Source organism: Aquila chrysaetos, chromosome 11 (assembly GCF_900496995.4).
Source record: "Aquila chrysaetos chrysaetos chromosome 11, bAquChr1.4, whole genome shotgun sequence".
Lineage (NCBI taxonomy): Eukaryota > Metazoa > Chordata > Aves > Accipitriformes > Accipitridae > Aquila > Aquila chrysaetos.
This window is the reverse complement of record NC_044014.1, coordinates 14,408,693-14,431,691: the sequence shown is the minus strand read 5'-3', so window position 1 is coordinate 14,431,691 and position 22,999 is coordinate 14,408,693. Positions and strand designations below refer to the sequence as shown.

Genomic DNA, 22,999 nt, shown 5'->3' with positions numbered 1-22,999 from the left:
TATCTGCCAGGGCTGGAGGCTGTATGTTCCCTCCTCTCCCTGTACCCACGTACAGCTAAATGCCTGCTGGCAGAGAGCTCCATACTCAGTTGCACCAACAAAGCTTTGCCCCTAGGGTCAGCATCTCAGTCCTGCAACAGGTAGAGACAGCTCTAGCCATGCAGCCTTGCTGGTCCAGCTAATGGCTCACACATTTGTGACCCTGTTGAATGATTAAGAACAGAAGGGCTAGCACACACCATTCATTTTCTCTGCATCACCTCAAAGGAGGCAGTTCAACTGAAGTTAAGAAAATAAAGCTCATTTATAAAAATTAAAAAAAAAAAAAAAAAAAAAAAAAAAAAAGAGACATGCCATGGAGCTGTAAGTGCAGGCTAGACGCATGCAGTGTGACAGGACCAGAAAGGTTAAGCTCTGAAGTGATGACCATAGCTCAGCCAGCTGTAAAGACAGCAAAAGCCTAAAGTTAAGCCATTTCTTTTCGTAATTACAAAGGAAGCAGAAAAAAAACCTATCCAATAACTCAAAGAGCATCAATTAAGGCATCTCCCCAAAGCTGACAGAGCACGCATCCTCAGCGTGCAAGGGCGAGGAAGAGGGTTTCCTTAGTAATGAAGAATTAGGCTAAAGAAACAACTCTTGCTGTCAGCTCCACCCATAAGCCCAAGGCAGCAATCCCACAAAGCGATCAGCCATGAGGGCCCTCGGTGTTGTTACAATGATCTGCTTGTTTCTCATTTGGAGGCCCGACTTCCATCACTGTTGCAACTCTCAACTCTACTTAATTTCCCTGTGGAGGGAAAAAGAGACCATTACAGAAGTTTCTATAAAAAGTTTGAGAAGTAGCTTCCAACGGACTGACGGTTTTATTTACTTGCCAGTGGACACATCCTTCCTAGTTTTAGGTTACAGGAGGGAAAGGAAGCAGAGATTGTTGTCTGGGTGCTGCCATATTCCACTAGTCCAAAAATTGGACGTGGGAACCAAGTTGAAGCATAGTTCTCTCTGCTGAGGAAGCCAAGCCTCATCAGCATCCTCAGTGAGGCAACACCGGCTTGGACCAAATTGTTAAGTTAATATTCTAAGTGCTCAATTACAGGGGTTATTTAAGTAGACTTCAGCTGGCAGATTCAGCTAAAGTACAGCCAGCTTCATGCAGGCAGGATCTGATCAACTAGAGAAAGGAGACACTGCAGTACTTATGCAGCCATAAACTTTTTTTTTATTCCCCCTCACTTGGAGGAGCATCCTACTGCGTAGCGACAAGGTGCCAGAGAAAGCCACTGAGCAGCAGCTTGAAGCCAGCTGTGCCCCCAGCAGCAAGCAGGGCAGTCAGAGCAGTGGGAGTGAGCAAGCAGTGGGGGTTTTTTGTTATCATTTCAGAAGGGGGTGGCCACCAGTGCTCCTGCTAGTGCACACTGAAAGCAACAAGCACAAGGGCTTGGCTGCCTACAAGGCAGGTGGCAGAGATCCATGCCTTAGCTTTGAAAGCAAATGTGAAGCAGCATCTCTTCTGCCAGGTCTGACCCCACCATTAGCAAGGAGAATCTCAGTAATTGAGGAGCACTGAGACTAAGTGTAGAAAAAGCTGTGGGGCCCACACCAACTCTCTGTGGCCACCAAACACCAGGTCCCAGATGCTTGCTTCAGCTTCACAACTGGGGATCTGACAACAACTTCAGGATGAAGCCAGCCAAGAAAGATTCTCAGCAAGGGAAGGGGACAAGATCACCTTGCTCCAGGAGACTGAAACTTGCTCTAGCCAGCAAGGAGTGGGTGTTTGGGGGACGTCTTTGCGGAGAAACATACTCCAACTGGTTTTACAAGCCACATCAGGATTAGCAGATGTCTCAAGGGTTAATTAGTTCACCATGCACAGATGGTAGCTGGTAGGGTTTGCAGAGTGGATTAACCTAATTTGTGGTTTGTAATGTACCATGCAAATATCCATTACTAGACTTGCAGCAATTCTGCCCTTATTTTGATTTGAGGAGAAAAAAACCCACACAATGGATGCTTGCATAGAAGTAATGCCTATTTTGAGTGACAAATGAGCTGCTGTTCACTTGGTTAATGCAATCAACAAACTGGAGTCTGAAAAGTAATTCCTTCCCTTTTTGCTACAGAATGTCTTTGGAGAGACGTAGACGAGACCATTTGTTGTGAGTGTACAGAATATGCCCATGGTAACCACTCCTTACAGTTGTACTGAGGTCTCTTTAGCACTGACAGATGGTCATAGAGCAACAATTCAATTGCCTGGAAATATGAAGGCAGCTTTCTGAAGCAGCTCTGCAGCGTGTCAAGTAAAGCCCCACAAATCCAAGGTAACAGCACATGTGGCAGTTCAGGCCACAGCAAATGCCCATGCCTCCGCAGAGCCTCAGTTGCTTCAGTGAAGCTCCAGGTCTCTGAGCTGACTGCAGGTTAAAGCATTTATAATTAGATCATATCCAAGTAAAGGGCTGCATGTTTATATAGCACTTTACACAAGAGGAAGCCTGGCTCAGGGCTGGCATTCACAGATGCCCCAGATCAGTGCAAGACTCCCTTCTATTTAGCTAAGGACATGTCACACTATTGCATTTGGTTCAGAAGGTCTCAAATGTTTACAACCAGTATCAGCTGTAGTGATAAATGTTTCCATAACTCCTATTAAACTCTGAACTTACCCAATTTCTCCCTGGTCTAAGGGGCAAGCACAAGACTAGCTCGACACACACTCTAGCAAGGCAGAGGTCAGGGTAGAGGTGACATTGGCTGTCAGAGGCATTCCCCAAATGTTTCTGCAATCAGCCACGCTCATGTCATGCCTGCACATGCCTGAGACATGGCAGCTGTGGGATTCCTGCCGGACAGTGTGGGACAGCCGTGCTCGCACCCAAAAGTCTCCTGCCAGCACATCTTCGGTCAGGACGGAAAACATGTTCACGGATCTGATTTGTTGGGAGGTGCTTGCATTTAGAAGTGCCTATTTGTTTCTTGTTTAAAGACAGAGTAGTATCTGCACCTATGGAGGAAGCTACATTTGAAAGCTATTTGTTATCTTAAAAGACTCTCACAGCACACCCTGGAAATCTGTGCTTATTTACCCCATCACTTGTTCAAGTGTCATAAAGCTGGTCTTTGTTAGAGGCTGTAACTACCAACTTCCTTGGCATATTCCTTTGCTCGTTGTGTGCACACTCCCACAATATCCAGCTCCAAACAGAAGAAAGCATTCCTCCGCCGCTCTAAAATCAGGCAAGAAGATGACTGAGAACAGAGCCCCTTTATGCAGCTCACTTTGGTCAGAGAGCTGCTTCACATTCCTCTTCGTACAGGGTAAGTGCAGAAAGAGCGTCCCTAAACCCCACTGTTTCCAAGCCCTAGCTGTGTGAGCAGCCAAGCACCAAGAAGCAGAGAAAAAGAAACAGTCCCAAAAGGAGACCTGGCAGCAATGTGGAGGTGGGACAGCCAAGGGAGAGAGCCAGACCTGAGCATCCATCCCTTGCAGGGATGGATGGTCACATCACTTGGGATGCTCAGGGCAGGACGCCAACAAAGAGCACATCAGGACAGCATCCACAAATGGCATCTCAGCTACACCGACTCACCTTAATCCCTCTTCCCCCAATGTCACAGCAGATCAGCTCCAACCTCCCCCCAGAACCACAGGGATGGAAGAGCAACAGTTTCCTCACACTCCCAAAGCAATTCCTCACATCTCTTGCAAGAGTATTGTAACTCCTGTGCATGTCAACTGGTACACTGAGCCCAAAGCTCTCCTGGTTTCCTAATGCTGTTCTAGGTCAGTGCTAAATCAGGTTGCCCCAGAGACTTCAGCAACGTTTTTCAAAGGTCTTTACATGGCCCGAAAGCCCCCAGTGCTCAGGAAGTGGCACTAAGCCAGCAGCTCCCACACTCAGCTCTGATTTCTACTGACTCACTTGGACCTTTATGGTCAGCCCCTCTAGAGAAAGTGCTGTTGCCAATTTAATTCATGGGCCATTGTGAACAAACACTTCAATTTATTATATTTAGGGAGCCCTAGAAGCGCAACCCAGACAGAAACTCTGTAGGAGATTAGGAAGATGAAGCGTGCTCTAGTTTATCGTCAGCACCTTGTACCATGCTTGCCTCTTCATTACCACAACCCAGCTCAGAGAAATGGTACCAAAAGTGCTGGCCTGCAAAGGCAACAGCCATTTGATGCACAGGATGTCAGGGTCAAGCAACAGCTTCGCTTTAGTGCATCACTTAGCTTATTACAGGACTGCAGCTCAAAAGCTCTCATAATTAACCAACAAATCAATCTAGGCAGCGACATTCATTGGAGTCCAGTATGTTACATTCATCTTCCCTTCCTTCCCAGAGACTAAGCCATTGCAGTGTTTCTTCATCATCTTAAAAAGCAAGAAGAAAAAAATCCTCCCCTCCCCTGCACACAGGCCAGAGTTTTCCAGGAGTTGCTATTGGTTTGAAAGGCCTCTCTTTGGATGCCCTGAATGCAATTTGGAGCACCCGAGACTCCAAACAAAGTCAATGAGAGTTGCAGGTGCTCAACGCTGCTGGGGTGGGGGGGGGGGGGAGGGGGAAGAGAAAGCCCCGACACATCCAGCTCAGAGCAGCCAAACCCAAAGGCCCATAATTACATGTCCCTATTGAAAACACATCTGTAAAAATCACTAAGAGCTACAAGGGGAGGGGAAAAATTGGATTTATATAGTTTCAAATCAGGGTTTTATAGGATCTTAAAAACAAAACACTGAACGAGAGCCTTTGAGGCAGCCCAAACCCAGACACAGGCACTGAGAACATTTTGCATCAGAAGACTCACGAGAGCCTTTTGGAAAGGCAAAAAAAAAAAAAAAAGATTCAGACCAGACCAGAAAAGCATTCCCTCCCCCTCCGAAAAAAGAACCCCAACTCTCAGGCTGCATTTTGACTGTTTGCTCAGGTAAAGATTGACTTAAGGAAAAAAAAAAAAAATGAAAGAGAGAAATTTAATACAATTATCCTCTCAGACTGAAGAAGGAGCTGTATGAATACAGTCAGAGGAGAGCAGTCATTTTAACTGCAATGCTATATAAGGTGGGTTTCTTCTCCTCTCCAATGCAAAGGAAGAAACTGATGCCTGCCTCCAGCAGGCTTCAGCAATAAAAAGTTAAACTGCTACACAATTTCATGCAACACAAGATAAAGGGAAGGTTAAAAAAGGCAGGGGGGAGAGGGAAAGGTCCTCTCCGTAATCATGCGGTACGTAAAAAGCCTGGTATCTTACCTGATTTTCTCTTTGAAGATCCATAGTCCCTGAAAAAAAGACAACAACAAATAGACATGGTTAGAGCTGGAAACGGTGATGAGCAAATGGGTGCCTCCCAAATTCCACCCATATGCTCAAGAGCTCATCCTGCGTGCTCCCTCCTTTAAAGAGGAGGTCAGGACTGCAAGGCATTGACAGGCAGGGGCCGGGACGGATCCTGAGCAGCACCGGCTCATCAGCAGCAGCAGCTGGGGCTTCTGCAGCACCAGGGGCTCCGGGAGCATGTGATCAACGAGACAGAGCAAACCATCCACCAGCAGCAAGGCAGGGGAGAAGGGTGTCATTTTTTCCCCTTTAAATTGAGCTATTAAATGCACAGCTACTGAATTAACCCCTGACGTTCCCCTGGAGAGGAAAGGGAGTATTAACTGTTTGCTGCAGGGGTGCGGCTGCTACAGGCTTATCTGGCATTGCTTGCAGTCCTCTCCTTTCAGGGGCTAATTAATTTGTGAATAACCTCCAGACCTCTCCTAGTTATCTCTGACAAGCACTTGTATTCCGCAAGGAAAAAAAAAAAAAGCAAACCCCAAACTTTGTCCTTTCTTCGAGGATGGGGAATGCACCCTTACTTTTCTATAGTGATCTAAGGGGTGCTGGCACCTTTGCTTGTGGCAGAACAGCTGAAAGCTCAGACAGCTGCTGCAGAAGTGGGAAGAAATTACAGAAGGGAGCTGCGAGAACCGATTCAGGATAAGCAGAACCGAGGACAGAAATGCTTCGCTATGGCTGTGCTTCCTCCCAGCGCTCTCCGGAGCCTCTCCGACCCAGCTCTGAAACGCTCTGCACAGGCAGGAGCCTGGGCAATGACAGATCGGGCAGAGACAGCACTGCTGTGCGGGCACAGCGCCCGCAGCACGGTCACACGCCGCACCCGGCGGCATTAATGTTGGGAAAATCACCCAATGAACCCACTGTAGAGGCAGGCTGTGTTTGCAGGAGTCCCACCAGAGGGGCAGGCAGCAGCGTCTAAATTTTTGGGGGCCAGGCTGTCAGGAGTGGGGCTTTGTCCTTGCAGCATGCTGTGTACTCCAGAGGGATCAGAGAAGGATTATCCCAAACTATTTACTTAATTTCAAGAGAGTTTGGGGGATCATCTGAAGAAACGACATGTGTCTTGAGGGCAGAAGTATGCCTACCCATAAATTCTGTTTCTCCCAGCACTTTGCATGCATCCCATGCCTTACATGTCTAGGATTTCCTTCCAACGAGTGATAACTATTTGGGAGTTTTTTGCACCCTCTTTGAATTTTCCAGTGTCATTTCTACTTCAATTAAATGGTTGTTTTCTCAGCCACGTCTGCAGTTGTATTTGATGTGAAGATGCTACTGCTCATGAATAGGCTGCTTCTTCTACAGAAGTGATATCATATGCAAATATAATGCTTGCTATATGGTGCCCGAAACAGAGATCCCTCAGAACGAGCCAGGGAAGGCACAATCCCCAAAATGTAGTCCTCTGCCCCAGCTCTGCTCCCACGCCAGCCTGGAGCTTTGTGGTTCCTGTCAGTACAGCTCTCTTGGCATGTGAAAGTCTGTGTTTGGTCCTGCCCTGAACTGCCTCTCTTCTGACAGCGCTAAAATGGCGAGAAGGTGAAACCCTGCTGAGATCCGCACGTGTAATTTGCTTTAACCTAGTATCTCCACTGTGCACATGCTTGATGATCACTTCAATCCCTTCTGCCTGTCCTGGCTTTCTGCAGCAAAGCTCCTGGACCTTCTCAGTACCACAGCTCGGAGCTGGGTTCAGCTGGCATTTCCCTCTGCAGCATGTTGTGTCCCCACCTCCCTCGGTGTTGTGCAGAAAGGCTGCACCCAGCTCTTGCAAATGTTAGCACCCAGAGGTTGAGCTATGCACAACCCCTAGAAGAGAAACACAACCACCCTTCCAGGCTTTGCCAGGAGGCCCTCAGCACACGTTTCCAGGGCAATCTCCTGCCAGCCAGCCATGCTGGGGACACCTCGCAAGCACCCTAAGAGAGGTCCTAGGTGAACAGAGCACGCACAAAAGGGTGAAGACAAGCGGCATTAGATAGAGGCGAAAGACCCTTCAGCCTGATTGAAGTTGCAAAAGAAAACCCAACTCCTTTTTGCCACTTAAAAAAAAAATCACCCAATTTACACAATTAGAAATGGGGCATTGATGGATTGGTATGGTTAATAAGCAACCAAAAATGGATAAAGATGTTGCTGAATGTCTTTGCCCACCAGATCAGGCCCAAGTTGGTACCCAAGTTTGGAAAGTACAGTAGAAGATGATTTGGCTGTGCTCTTGCTGTGCAATGGCAGCAAATGCCACAAAAGGCTCAGAATTCAATCTTCCATCCTGGCTGCTCTCCCACATCTTTCAGCCCAATCTCTAGCTGGTTTTAGGGCTTCTGTGAGTGACTGCAGTAAGGTTTTAAATGAGGCTTGTTCTTTTAAAGCATGACTCATCCATGCAATTTAAAGAAGGCAGAGATTAAAAAAAAGGCAAATTTTTGAAACTTTTTTCTTTCTACATGCAGATCATGGGATGACAAGAGATATTACTCCATAAAGAACTTTTTCACTTTTATTTTTCTGTTCAGTTCTGCATCTGGCTGGCATTTCTTCCACAGCAAATGCACATCATTTATGGAAGTGTACTTGCCTTTAAGTTTCCTCACACAAGCCCTGCAGTGGGCAGACATGTTCCACATCACACCACTAATGCAAGCACAGAGCACTGTCCTCGATATAATGTGGCAAGCCACATTTCTGGTCAACAGCAAACATGGTGCCAACAGAGGCAGGAACCATTCATGTGGGCCAGGAGCTCTGGTCCAGCGAACCCCATCATTGCTTCTCTCATGGCTTGCGCATGGTGAAAACAAACCTTTAGGTTAGTTTGAAGAGGGAAAAAGCCCCTCACTGTCACTGCAAAGTGTACAGCTGAGCAATTTAGGGTCAGCTACAAGAGAATGAAGCAGCAAGTAGCTCTCAGTGATGTCCCTTTGAGATCAGGAGGGTAAATAGCATCATCAGAGGATCCAGAGTGTATTCAAACTCTTGAAGGCAACTGAACCTACAACTTCTGATCTTAGTTTCTACTCTTAAGATCATCCTTACAGAAAAAATTAAATTATTATTACAGAATATTTATTTGAATCACCACCACTCCCAACTCATGAGGCTCGCTCAAAAAAAAAAAAAAAAAAAAAGCCAACAATCAACCTCTTGGGCAAGTTTTCATCTTTTCATTTATTCTTTCTGTAAGTTTTAAAGTAAAGTTTTATCAGGTTCTGATTCTGGAGTTCCTGAAGTCCATGTACCCCATGTCTCCCTGTCTTGTCACTCTTTTGTACACCTACATTTCACTCATAAAATCAGGACAAAGCAGTATCAAATAAAATTGAGCCTGAAATAAAATCCTCATCTCCCCAATGACACGCTGAAAGCCAAAACTTGTTTCTCCCAGCAAGGCTGGGGAAAAAAATGACTGCTGAAACAGAAAGCAAAGAAGGTATAGCAAATAATCTCTCTGGCTGTGTGAAGTGCTCTTTGTATACATACTCTTCTCCTATTTTCTGCTAATGAACAATGCCTGTGTTGCTGCTTTGCAATAGCAGCAGCAAGGAGCCCTGCCTGACTCCATGTTTATTTTTTATGTCCTATTATTCTACATGTAATTCACTGATGTCTTTTCCCTCTCCCAAGTGATGATCTATAAGGTGAATACCTTTCAGCCTCACTATTTTCAGAGGAGCGTTATTAGTGTGAGCCCGAAGTATTGGATTATGTCTCCAAAACAATAAAGGAAATTATTTAATGGTTTCTCTTAACTGTAACAACTTCCAAGGAGAAACTCTGATCTTCTGCAATACAGACTGCACCTGGCACACTGCTAACCATTAAATCAGACAAGAAACCTGGCCTTGCAGAGGAAAAACCCTTCCAAGGAAAGGTACAATGAATGTCACATCTGCAGCTACACGGGGAAGATCACTTTCTCTTCAGCTCTTGCTCTTTTTATCTTTTTATCTTTATATACACACACATTTCCATTCTTCTTCCATTTCTGTATGAGAACAGACACCACCATCCTAATTTCCCTTCCAGCCATAGCTACAAGAATAGCAGTGAAACCAGCGGGTGGAACTAAAAATAGCTCTGGCAGGTCCCTTCTTCATTAGCCAGGATCACTCAATACTGAACAAATGCCTTTCACAAAAATAGCATATTTCTAGCCTTTTTTGTATTAGAATATAGAAATTTTGTCTAAAGTCTTCCTGTGGGGCACCACCTTTAGCTGACACTGAACGTCACTACTGGCAGGGAAAGTATTTCCTGCTGCTAACAATATTAAAATATCATTGGTGCCAAGCACGTCACACAAGCTGGACACACTCTTCTTTAATGACAAAGGAGAGGGAGGCTGGATTTCCTTTCTCATCAGCATTACACCAGGATAACATTACTCATTTGAAATCTAGCAATGAATGTGAAAGGAAGATCACGAGCACTGCTATAGAGCTGATTGCCTTGTTATCACATTAAGCTATCCGCAGTCAGTCTGGAAATTTGTGAAAGATAAAAATATCTTATGTCATTGAATTTATATGTCACTTGCAATCTAATTTAATTATGAAGGTTATATTAACGATGTTATGGAAAAATTTTTATGGCACATCCTTTCTTTAGGGACTGAATTTGCTGCTGTGTTCAGTGAGAGTTAATAAACATTGATGTGTGCATTTGTGTGTTTTCAACTATCTAAATACATACAGATATACACAAACAAGCAGTGGCACAACAAATGCAAGTATCCTGACATTTGTTCAATATAGCCTAAGAAACGTTCCAAGCGGAGGAGAAGACTGGAAGTGACTAGGTGCATCTGCGATAGACTGTGCCTATCTCTTTAGCCATACTTCTAATTCAGTTTCATTTGTATCTGGCTCAGAGGGTTTCTTCTGCATCTTCCATGGAGATCCGGCAAGTCAGCAGAAGCCTCCTGCAGGAACCAGGAGAGTTTGCAGAGCAACACTGCATCAACCGAGGGGCTGCAAGGCTGCAACTTGGCTCCTGCACAGCTCCCCCTCAGAGGCGATCTATTCAGTCGGGGGACCTCATCCCTGCGGTACCTGTGATGCAAATGCTCTTTTTAAAGCTTCTCCCCTTTGCCACGGGACAGCAGACCCAGCAAGCTCACTCTGTGGGATTCCTCCCTCCTCAGATACGTCACCTTTTAGCCCAGGGCCTCTGCCTGCCAGTAAAGCAAGGCTCGGCTTCGTCTCATTTAGCAAAGATTTCAGACAACCGTGAGTTTCAACAGTGAGAGCAAACAGCGCCTGCAAAGCATGAGGAGCTGTCAGACCCATGGAGGAGCACGGCCAGGGGAGCTGCACAGCAGACATTTCATCAGACGAGACAGAAGCTAAAGGGAGAGTAAATCATCTTTCTGTCTGTTTCTCAGTGTTTGCTGTCCAAAGGAGATGAGACAGTGACAAACCCTGAGTAATGGAAGCTAATCTGTATCCTCTAGAGTATTTTAATACATAAATTAAAATTGTTCCGTATTTGTTGGCTTTTGCTAATTCATGTTTAAATACATTGTAGGCGTTTATGTTCCCACGCTCCTTAATTCCTAAAAGTCTCTAGTGGTGTGGGCAGGCTGCGGTGGAGATGTATGACATTTCAAACAAACAACTCAAGATTATCATTTAATCGCCAATGATTTGCCAGGCAGATTAAAAGCACAGAAATGTTTTAACAAGAAAGTCCACTCTCCCCTTCCCAACACTCATACGGTTTGCAGTCAGTAACAAAGACTGCTTTTTCACAAACTATTTTTCTTAGCGCTGCTATCAGATTCTGTGACAGTGTTTTTAAAGTAAACCAATACAAAAATACTTTGCTACTGCTCTTTACACATACAGAAACCTGAGCCCTGAGAATATATTTGCATCTTGAAACTCTCCTAACTGATTTTCCTCAACAGCCAGACTGACATTTTCTACTTGAGACAAGGCACAAAATCAAGCGTGACCAAGAACTGTCACTAGGTGCCTGCCTGTCACCAAGGCCTATAGCTGAAGGAGCACCCAAACACCTTAATACTATACAAACACACAGGAGCTATATGGAGAGTGCAGGGTTAAAATCCACATTCATGGTACTCAAAGTGCAAAAGTTTAACCATGTGCATGAAGGTACCTCCATTCCCACTGAGCTCTGAGACCCATATGACACGTTAAGCAAAATTAACTCTATATGTTATGCATCAGGAACACAAACATATGGATGCATACAGCTATACATTTTCCCCCTCCAGCACTCCATCCTCTGAAATCATAAAAGCACAGCTGATCTCTTCCCTGAGCCAAATAAACAGATGAAGACTTTTTTCCTTCATCTTCCTTTTTTTTTTTTTTTCTTTTTTTTTTTAGAAAATATTCTGCTCATTTCCTGATATAAATCGTTGCATTGTGGAACCCTCTCGAACATGAATCTGTCCTTTCTGAGTAGAGGTCGAGCTTTCCAGCCCTGTCAGAAAGAGCCCCATTGTGGCAGTCCCAAGACTCCAGAATTCCTTGCCGTGAGCAAAATGGACTTGAGGGGCACAAGAAAATCTGGCAACCTGACTTCAAACCCAGGCATTTCTTGCTGGCTGGAAGCGGTCTCTGCTTGCTGCTAAGAAGGGTAAGCCACTGTTGTGCAACCAGCTCCTTAAGAGAACAGAGACAACACAAAAGAGAGAATTTTGCCTTCCTGCCACCTTTCTGCTGTCTTCACAGCATGGCTGGAATGCTGGCATAGAGCAAACAGCACAGCTTTATATTCTACGTACTTCTGGTTAGGCTGCAGTGATGTTCTCTGCATCACATAACAACAGTGGCCCCGTTTGGCTCACCAGGACCTAGCTGGAGGTCCTGATTTAGTGCTGACTTCTGACAGCTCCCTTGAACCCACCAAAGTAAAAGTGAACCCAAGTTCTCCCTGAGAAACTCCAAGCACAATACCAGAAACTCATCTATAAGTGCAGAAGAGATCTTCCCCACACCAGTAACTTTAGCTTGCACAGAAAAGCTGAGGTTGGAAGGAGATGGACACTGCCTCCTCTCCAGCAGTGCTTCCTGCACCTGAATCCATGGATTTGTACCATAAAGGGGAGGTGCAGGACAAGGAAAACCAGTGTCCTCTGCTCTGCACTTGGAGAATCCTGGAGATTAGCCCTGCACAGCACAATCTGAGCTCTGCCACCAGGTCCAAGGTGCAGGGGATGCAAACAGCTCCAAGATAAACGACATCCCCGTGGACCATCTCAGCCTCATGCAGACCCAGAGTGTTTGGGGGCAGCTGTCACCATTTCTTTTTTTGCATAAAAAGGGTGTAGAAGGACAAGAGATGGGTTCGAGGCATCCCGCCCCTTCCCTAAATGATTGGGGAATATCACAGATTTCTGTCCCAAGATTCCTCAGTGGTGAAGTTGATCACTTGGCTCCAGAGTGCAACTTCAGTATTTGGCTCGGGCTGAAGCAATGCAGAATTAGCCTCTTGAATTTTTTACAATTGTATTTTTTTATGATGAAATTATCCTCCTGGATGAAGACAGGGCTTTGGAATCGCACATTCAGCGTTTCACCAGGCTGTGAGATACAGGGCAGGGCGATCTGACAGCAAAGCCCGGCCTCTCCGGCACCAGGGAGAGACAGCTCGGCACAACCTGGAAGCTGCAGGACACTGGGGCAATGAGCTAACGCCATGTGATCCTCCCCTGCAAGGTTTCAGCGGCCTTGAAAAAGACAACACAAATGTTTATAGCAAGCTTTTTCCTGGAAAGAAGTATAAAAACAAAATCTTGCCTAAGAGTCACATCCTCATCTGTTTTTGGTTTACCGTGTTTATTCCTTCAGATGGCAAATTTCTCCACAGGACAGAAAAATGTATTTACCTTAGCAAGAACACTGGGTGGAGGTGCTCTTCACCTCCTCTAAATGACCTTGCTTGTCCCTTGTGGGGAGCCCAAATTTATCTCTGTCTTACAATGACCAAGCATGTGTCACTTTATTATAGCCTTTATAGCATAAATGCTGAGTGATAAAAACAAGGTAATAAAAATTAATCATTCTCATGTGCAGCTTTTCCAGTTGTGCTCTTCACTTTGGGGTTTTATTACACACATCTACACACAGATACAATATATGTTTAAAAGATGCATCTAGTCATAGTTACAAATTAAGTACTGAATATCAGAATCGTAAATTCAAATGCACCTTATAAACTAGTCGGGCTAATGAGCTTGCCTATGTATCATACGAATCTGATTAAAAGCTTAAAAAGGCAGCACAGGCTTTGAATCGTTACTTCATTTTTTTTGAGCCCTGCCTGATTTGAGGGTGGGCCCCTCAAATTCTAGTTTCCATAGATTTGGGTCCAACCTCTGGTTGGTAACCACACGGTCCATCTGGGTTTCTAAATTGCAGCCTGAATGGTGATTATAAGAAAAGGCAAAGTCCCTTTGCTGTCCCTCTCCTTCAGGTGTTTCAGACTAACTTTGCCTGGAGCTACACGTATGGTGCACGGCCACTGTCTCCTCCATCCGCCGGTGACTGTCCCCCTACGGATAAACCCCCGAAAGGAGACATTGCCCACTGTCTGCCAACTCGTGCCTGCTCACGGGAGGCAGGATACCACCACCTTCGCCAGAGCGTGCATGGAGACCAACAGTGTCACCCCCAAAACTCTCATCCCAGAGAGTCCTTGGAAAAGGAGAGAGGGAAGGAAGAGGAAAAAACTTATAAGTTACAGATTTCCAAGCCTCAACCCCAGGTCCAGACATAGCTTGTCCAAAAAGGCTTTTGCCACTGAATTACTGCACTGGGAAGAATAGTTGGAGCACAGCAGTTTAAATCTAACTAAGAGAATGGCTTCTGCATGCAACGCAGCTGAATCATGGTACTCACTGGTGTTAGACGTTGTAATCACCAAAACTAGGCATGGGTTCAAAAGCAATGAGATAAATTCATGAAGCAAGGATAAATGGTGGCTTTTGTACTCCATGCTCTGGATGCTTTGACCCAAGAAGTCCCATAACTGCTGAATGCCAGAAGCAGAGAGGATACACAAGGGAAGCTCACTCTGTATTTGCTTTGTTTCTTCTATTGGCTGTAAGCCACTGTTGGAGACAGGAGGCCAGATGGGGCCCTGGTCTCACCTAATTGTGGCCTTATAATATATTCTCCTGTAAAAGATCAGACTGGATTAGGATAAATTACATCCAAATCACACTGCATTACTCAGCACATTAAATTGTCCCTAATCACATACTTTGATGGTCTAGATTCCTGCTTAAATTTACCTCCTGTGCATATTTCTGTGCCTATTCTGTTGAAACCACTGCTGAATTTCAACTATACACAACCAGGCTCTAATGAAAAGCCAGTAAGGCTCTTTGATCAAGCTTTAATAGGACTCATCATGGGGACATACTCTGCTGTGGCAAAACGGTTTCCTCATCCTGTCTCTTTCAGAAATGTTTTGTGAGCCTTTAAAAGCAATTTAGCCCTGATTTATGTTAGCTAAGTGATTTCTGTTGCACATGTGAGTTACAAGAAAAGGGCTCTCATCTCGATTTGCTACACTGTTCAGGAAATCAGTTATAAATGCTGCAGTGCCTTCAGTGTCTCTGACTTCAATGCAGCGGAAACTAGCAATTTGAGTAAATACTTCATCATTCCCAATTCTCCCATATGCCACATCCAGTACTTGACAAAAGACAACCTATAGGATTTTTTTGTTTTGGTAAAGGGTACTGAGCTTCCCCTGTCTAAGCTGTTTACCTAAGCTGTTTCCAGAAGATATTCAAGGAAAGACACATGCAATTCTTTAATAGAGAGCATATGAAACATGTTGATGACTATCTAATAAAATCGAGCATGCATTCAATAGGAGTGAGTCACCTCATCACAAGTTTAGAGATGAGGGATGTAGAAATGGTGACTAAGCAAGCTCATGCAGTAAGCCAGGGGTGCAAGAGTTTTGATGACCTAAAAAAGTTTTGATGACCTAACCTGACCTGCCAGTGGCATCCAACAAGCCCCGGGCATAGGTTAGAGCAGGTCTCTTCACACCAGGGGATGGATGCCAGCAGAAGGACAGGAACCATTGCAAAGTGCCTATGGCCAGGAGGTGTATTGCCAGTGGTAGTTAGTGCTACAGCCACTGCTGCTGCTTTGCTTATGGTGTTGCTGAGCAAAGAAACACCCCAAAACCGACGAATCCCTGAAGTAAAGGATCTCAAAACAGCGTATTGACTCTTCTGCCACATTTCCATATGCCAAAGAGAATAATGATGGTAACTACTAGGGAAATAAGGAACCATTTTCTGTGAAGTTTCTTCTATTATCCAGTTTGAATCTCCCACACCAGTTTTTGGCCACTGTTCCTGTTTGTATTGTTTGCCACTACCAGCAAGAGTTTGATTCCAACATCCTTGTAACTCTCCTTCAAGAAGCTGTAGGTTGCTATTAGATCACCCCTTTACCTCCGCTTTGCCAAACAAGTAACAGAAACACAACAAAAACATCTGACTATTTTTTCTCCCATGTCTTCTTGCTCCTCATCTTGGGACCCGAGAAAGGAGCAGAGACCCAAACGACAGTGGTCCGGGCTGCCTTCCTCCTGCTCTCCCCTCCTGGTTGCGGGAAAGCCCTCGGCACAAGCAATCCCCCTCAACCCACATACCCTCGTCGGCCACATCGCACCTGTGAGCACGGTTCCCCATGACGAATCTGCAGGGGCTGGTGACGCTGAGCCCTGGGGGGCCCCACAGGAACAGGACCCTGGAGGGAGCCCACTGGGAAGGCAAAGCAGGAGAGCCTCCTGTCTGCCCTTCTCCTTTTGACTGCTGCGAGGACACCCACTCACAGCCTCCCCCGAACGCTCTCCTTTGCCCCATACCAGCCTCAAAACCACCCCATGGTGGGCGCTGGGTCTCAGCGGCACTCCCCGGGATTCCCTGCAGCCCGTCCCAGTGCACGGTGCAAGCGCTGGCACCAGCCCATATCTTGAAGGCTCGCACAGGGAATTCCCAGGCTGCCACTGGCATTTTTGACATTTTAAAGGCTCTAAATTAGCAAAGTAAGGAATGAGTTACAGGCATTTCCAGTCATGGGCCAGGCCCGGCTAGACCTCCGAGTTCCCAGTGTAAAGCAGAGCGTGCCAGATGCTTGGTGTTATACTATTTTGCATTCCTTTCTGGTGCTGTTCTTATGGTGTCTAGCACCTCTGCGTACTCATGTGGCTTTTTAGCAACATGCTGCTTGGACCTCTCTGTCTTGCTGCTCCTGCTACGTGTCCAAGGGCAGTAGGACCTGAAAGATTAAGACCGCAGCGTGCATAGACAGCAGATGGCTATTGCATCTGTACTCACTCTGCACTGCTAAATACCCTATTGCCCTAGCTAGTTTTACATCCCCTTTTAGTGGCAGATCTCTCTCCTGACTTTTTAAAATCATCTGTTGTACATATGGCCCTAAGAATGGCAAATACTTTTTCCAGGAGAGGCAAAAACTTACAATGCACATGGGAAGACAAGATCAAGTCCACAGTATGAACTTCGACTTCTTCATCTGGTGACTGTAGTCTTTCCTTCCCTCATTAAACTTCCTTCAGTTAGAACAGCAAGATTAAAACACGGCTGCTTCCCAAATCTGCCTCAGCAGCATGTCCTCAGTTAACTGTCTTGCAACATCAAATGTCTTTCCACCATACTAAAAAGTAATGTAGTTCTCTATAAGACACCAATTTTATATACCTTGGAATTGTTTTCTGCCTGTTTCTACAACGTGCCACATAGAAAGATCTTTCAAGTCATCGGGTTCTTTAATTTACGAGTCAGAGATATAAATCACGGCATGTAAGATCTACTATGAGTTCATGAACTCTAAGAAATTCTTCTAATCACTGTCTTTTGAACTGAACTTTTTCAGAAACTGTAAAACTCCAAAACATATCTAGTAAATGCATCTAGTAAATTTTGCTGGATTGGCAACTACTAAAAGCAGACTTGTCTTCCCTGATTACCTACCAGCACCAGCCAGTCTTAAAACATCCTCTGTGATTCTAACACTAAAACATAAAAGAAAAAAGAAGTCTTGAACTTGTCTTGCCCAATATAACTGTTGGGATTCATTAAATGATTCCAAATTATCAGTGACAGGCACCAATTAAGCCAGAAAAATAGAGACAACTTCCTAAAGATAAAACCTTTCAAATACTAGGGTTACTTTTCAAGGTAATTGCCATAACTCCTTTCAAATACCCAACTCTGATAACAGGTCCCACTCTTCTCTGATCCCCAAAAGGTTAAAGAGCTAAATTATGTGGCATCTGCAAAGAAGCATCACAAAGTTTCCTGAGTACTCTACCCTTGGAAGTATCAGACCCTCTGAAGAAGGACTTATTGAGCACCCCATAAGCAAATGGTGATGCTGTTTCTCATATGTGGGTATGAAATAATTAAAAAAAAAAAGCCCTATACTTCAAGATGGTGTAAGAGATTGTTTCAGTCTCAGCGCTCAGTTCATTTTGGGAAGGAAACAAAGAAAATAGCACAGCTATTTCAGCCTGGACCAGTATAAGATTCCTGAGACTAGAGATGGACCAATATACCCTAAGTTTTACAGACCCATACCCCAAATTATCAAAACTTCTAGTAAATTTTGCTTGGTTGGTATTTGATCACACACTTATAGATTATAAAACTGAATTTAAAACTCAGTTTGCAGAGGCAGAAGATGTTTTTGCTAGTACATGTACAGATCCATACTAATACTTTCTTTTGAGCCTTACTCAATTAAAAGCGCAAATCAAAAAAATCACGTTGACCTCCAATATATGCCTATATACTTGCCCCAAAACACCTCAAATCATGTCAACCGACTTTCTAAGGTGACCAGCATTAAATAACTCTGAAAAGTATAAGAAGATATAATCTTTTTATATGCATTTAAACTGTAGGCAGATCGTAGGCATCAAGGCACAGAAGTGCCATCACACACCATGAAACAGTGCTACGTCTGAATAGACCAAAAATTTTGCAGTCCAGTTCAGATACAAATTTGGATGTTTTTCAGACCTGCTCATGCAGAACACAGTCAATTTCTCCTTGTTCCTTTTATGTAACTCCTGCCCAATTCTCAATCCAGACATTAACTTTTAATTCACCTCATACATCTCCAAAGGGTGTGTGTGTGTGGTATTTCCAATATCTTTTTCCATGTTCTAGGTTCATAAAAGTGAAGAGGCATAATGAATGAATTTAATTATTTCCATCCATTCAGCTGGTTATAGAAGACATTTAATTCAGCTAAAAGAGAAATTACTTGTTCCTTCAAAATGAATGCTGATTCAGGCGGTATTTCTGGCCTGCAACATGAAGGATCTCTATGTTTTCAAAGCTAAATGGCCATTGGCAGTTTATTACTGCTGTAAATGTTCACGTTATCTGATATATAGATATCACATGTGGGCAAAGGGAAAATGTCATCAATTGTCAGGAATTACACCACCACCCCCCCCCCCCCCTTTTAGGCTGTTGATCTCACTCATTCAGTAATTCACAAGCTCAGAATATCAACGAGGTTCTGCAAATGTCGCGCCCTGCAATCAGCTTTTGTGCACTTTTTCTCCCTTTGTTACCTGAAATGCCAGAAGCTGGACGTTAAGAAACCACACTCTCAGCAGGAACATTGCCTCTCCTATCAGGGGCATGCCATGCTGTGCCTGGCGGTGAGTTCCTCCCCACAGAGCTGCACCTACCACAGGATGACAAGAGCATCCCTCAAGTCCTGGGGAGGTTTGTGTATCCTGAAGTCCACACTGCGGTGTCCAGCCAAGCAGATACACTGGATATCATACTATACTGCAATCATGCTGCATAAAACCAACTGTAAATGTGAAATGCAAAGGTCTGCATTGCTCTTAGCTCCCAGTACCAAGTCTGAATTCAGTGCTATTTTGAATAATCTCTCATCACTGTAAAATACTGCAAGATTCAAAACTAGGATCTGGGTGCACCAGCCACAAGATGCAGCAGTAGGGATTATGAATCAGAGCATGAAACGGAGTATCCTGCTGCCAATAACCTACTTATTAATAATTTCTTCCCCAGTTATCCTCTGGGACCGAAGCTAACTCCCGGAACCTTCTGTTTTGCCTCCGCTCCCTCTCCAGCACCAGCTACCCACCCGTCCTTGCCTTGCCACTTCTGGCCTCGACCTGTTGTCCCCTCTGCTGCTGATTGCCTCCCTCCCCTCCTTATAACACACACCTCACCGTAATGCAAAATCGCTCTGATCACTACACGAACATCCCGGGCTGTGCACAAAACCCAACTCTGACCTACCTAGCAGTAGTGTGTGAAACACCAGAAACTCAGCTCTCTCTCTTACCCAGCTAGAATAAAAAACCTTCAAGCTCTGCTGTGCATCCCATCCATTAGTGGTGCCTGGGGAGCTGTACAGAGACCTACCTCATGATTACATAAAAGCTTTTCCTTCTAAATCACTGTCCAGAAGAAACCAAGGGTCTGGAAGAGTGAACTCCACACACATTAGAGGCTGGGCACATCCACTATGCTGGTTATTTATGTCTTTGTTTTACACTGAAGAAAGCAAGGTTTTGTGGTAGGGAATAAGTTGCTTCATTTATTTCCCCCTGATAACGATACCAAGACCCTTTTCTCAGTAAAGACACAGAAAAGGGAAAAGTGCTCTGGTTTTACCCAAGAAGAAACATTCTTTAAATGATGTTGTGAAAATCTCAGAGCCCTGTGTGTACCAAAACAAATCTGGGATGGTGATGAGAAGGAAGGTCAGAGATTTTTGGCCACCTCTCTGCCCCCACTCCCCCAGCATCTGCAGGCCACCTCATGCCCAACAGGTCCCAGAACTGCTCTAACCAGTGGAGAAACAGTCCAAAATGCAAACATTATACTCTGTCCCTGATCCCTCCTTCACCTGCCTTGAGGATCTTCGAAGGGCAGGCGAGGAAGCTGTGAGAGCAGCCGACCTCGCGGAGCACACGGCACGAGGACGTGCACAGAGATGGGTCGCACCATGTGCATGCCCTGGGACCATGGCTCAGCTCCAGCTCCAAAGAAAGTCTGTCTCCCAAAGAGGACTTGAAAAAATAACAGCAATGATGACAACAAAGCCACAAATGTGCCTCCAGGTGCAGTTTTGCTCAACGCTTAAAGAAGTCAGGAACATCTCAGGAGGAAAACCGCAGTTCAGGCTGGGAACAGACCCTACTTGAAAGACCTCAGAGCACCCAGTCGCTAATGCAATTGTGGCCATGTTATCTTCACAACTGAGCACCCAGAAACTTGGGTGGATCTCTCTCCTCAGAAGCAGGGACAAGATGCCACAGCATTTCACAGGAAGAAAGCTGAGCAAAGAGCTCCTGGCTCAAAGTTGCAAAGGAAGAGTGAAGGCTGGAGTTTAATTTCTCGGTCCCTCAAAGACTCAGACTCAGTTGGGCCAACCTTCATCTCATGCCATAGTGTGAGTTTAAAAATACACCGCTCCTTTTAAAAATGTGTCACAGATCTTAGAAGCAAGAAAATCAGGTTGTGGGTGGGAGTAACTGCACAGTATATATATATATATGTGTATATATATATATATATATATATATATATATATATACACTTCTGAGCAACAGTCTTTTAAATTCCACTTTACAAAAAGCAGACTTTTTAGCACTTCAGGAGTCGAACACACAGTCATTATCAGAGGCTGGAAGAAGAACTGTTTTAAGAGGTAGGGGTCACTTTCTATTCTTTTTTTTAGGAAATATACTTTTTTTTGCTGCTCTATTTTTTAAAAAAATAATTATTTTATGCTCAGTCACAGCTTTTCACTGGTAACGTCACGCCCAATTTAGAAGATATGAGCAGCGAATGATTTGGCACGGGGATATACTCAAACAAAGGAAAAGAAACTGCTTACAATTTATAATACGCTTTGATAGCTGTGATTTAAAAATGCCAGTGTTTCATTCCAGCAAATGTTACAATAACAAGCACAAGACTAATGACCTGATGCCTTGTCAGAGATGTTCACAGGTCAGATAAAACCACCACATTATACCTGCAGGAACCAGCATTTCAAAGACAGCCCTGTTTGAGCTTCTCCAGGGCTTTGATCCCCACAAGCTGTACGTCAGCACTATCCTCCCAATAGCTGGCCTCACGCTGAGGGTTTTTCTGCTGACACACTTTCAAACCTCTGAAATACATCTAGGCTGTCCCACCTCCCATCCGCGGCCATCTGAACCACCCGAACAGTTTCCTGCATTATGAGGAAGCAGCGCGAGAGGAGAGAAGAAAACGTTCAGCCCACATCAGGCTTTGCCAAACAGCTGGCAAAGAATAACCTTAGAAAAACTGATATTTAAGCAACTGTGGAGAATATTTGTCAATTTAAGAGGAGCAGCGTGAGATCATCCACTGCTTTCTGTTGCCTTTTGGCTGAAGGCGGCCAATGGACAGCTGGATGGCCCCCGATCCTGCACTTAAACACAGTCGCAGAAATATTTGCATTTCATCATCATGTTGCATTTTTCTCTTCTTCTCACAGGCCTTCCCTTGGCTCGCTCCAAGGTTTCCAAGTCTGTGTCACATCCCGTCACACCTGCTGCGGTCTGTTCACATTTAACGTTGAGCAGAGCATGTGAGCAGTAACAAATACTTTTCTCAGCATATTTAGTATCTCCTTTGTTCAATAAAATTTGCAATTTTTTCAGAGTTCCCCATCACTTAAAATTATTAGCTACATAATCTGGGGAAACAACACTGGATTGTCCATAGGTAGGACGCTCTGAAGATGCGATCGCAGGAGCTCAGAGGTGTGGTGTGGTAGAAAACTGTACTAACACGTTGCACCGCAGACTTGGGCTGGCAATGCTGCTCATGGATCAGGACACGCAGGCAGGATTTCAGCAGCACCTGCAATTTTCAGTCACTTAATTTGCTATGGAAAAAGGCTTAATTTCCTGGAGAATCTTGCAGCACTCGGACTCCCTCATGCTGCCAGCCTGGGCTACCCTTGAAAAGGCTGCACAAGGACTGTGCAGGCAGCCCTGTGTAATGTGAAGGGAATTGCTGCAGTTACTTAAAATAAACTGTCAGAGAAATGACTTTTTGCTGGCACTCTTTCACCTGTCTTTGCATGGGCATGGTTGAAATTCCAGAGGGGCAGCAGCACTCTTTCCAGCCCTTGGGGTGAACTGCAACCGTATCTTGGGCTTAGGCAAATTCAGTTTCACCCTTTACATCTGACACTTCTCCCTCCAAAAGAGAGAGATACATGTACATGGTGCATTCACGTGTAAATATTACACTGTGATATGTTAGGTACCAGCACACATGGTCTTTCCAAGGCCCACATGCTTGCAAGAACAACCTTCGATATACATAGAATCATAGAATCATTGAGGTTGGAAAGGACCTTTAAGATCATTGAGTCCAACTGTTAACCTAACACTGCCAAGTCCACCACTAAACCATGTCTCTAAGCACCACATCTACACATCTTTTAAATACCCCCAGGGATGGTGACTCCACCACTTCCCTGGGCAGCCTGTTCCAATACTTGACAATGCTTGACAACCCTTTCGGTGAAGAAATTTTTCCTAATATCCAATCTAAACCTCCCCTGCTGCAACTTG

General features: G+C 44.8%; 1 protein-coding gene across 4 annotated transcripts in view; it reads right to left on the bottom strand.

The window, feature by feature from the left end:
• The window catches only part of SH3PXD2A (SH3 and PX domains 2A), a 269,014-nt gene that overhangs the window by 93,457 nt on the left and 152,558 nt on the right, over positions 1 to 22,999 (bottom strand). For all 4 annotated transcript variants that reach the window (XM_030030152.1, XM_030030155.1, XM_030030154.1 and 1 more), the window contains one exon: positions 5,264 to 5,292. In XM_030030152.1, the coding sequence (XP_029886012.1) occupies positions 5,264 to 5,292 (29 nt within the window). The remainder of the gene's footprint in view (positions 1 to 5,263; positions 5,293 to 22,999) is intronic.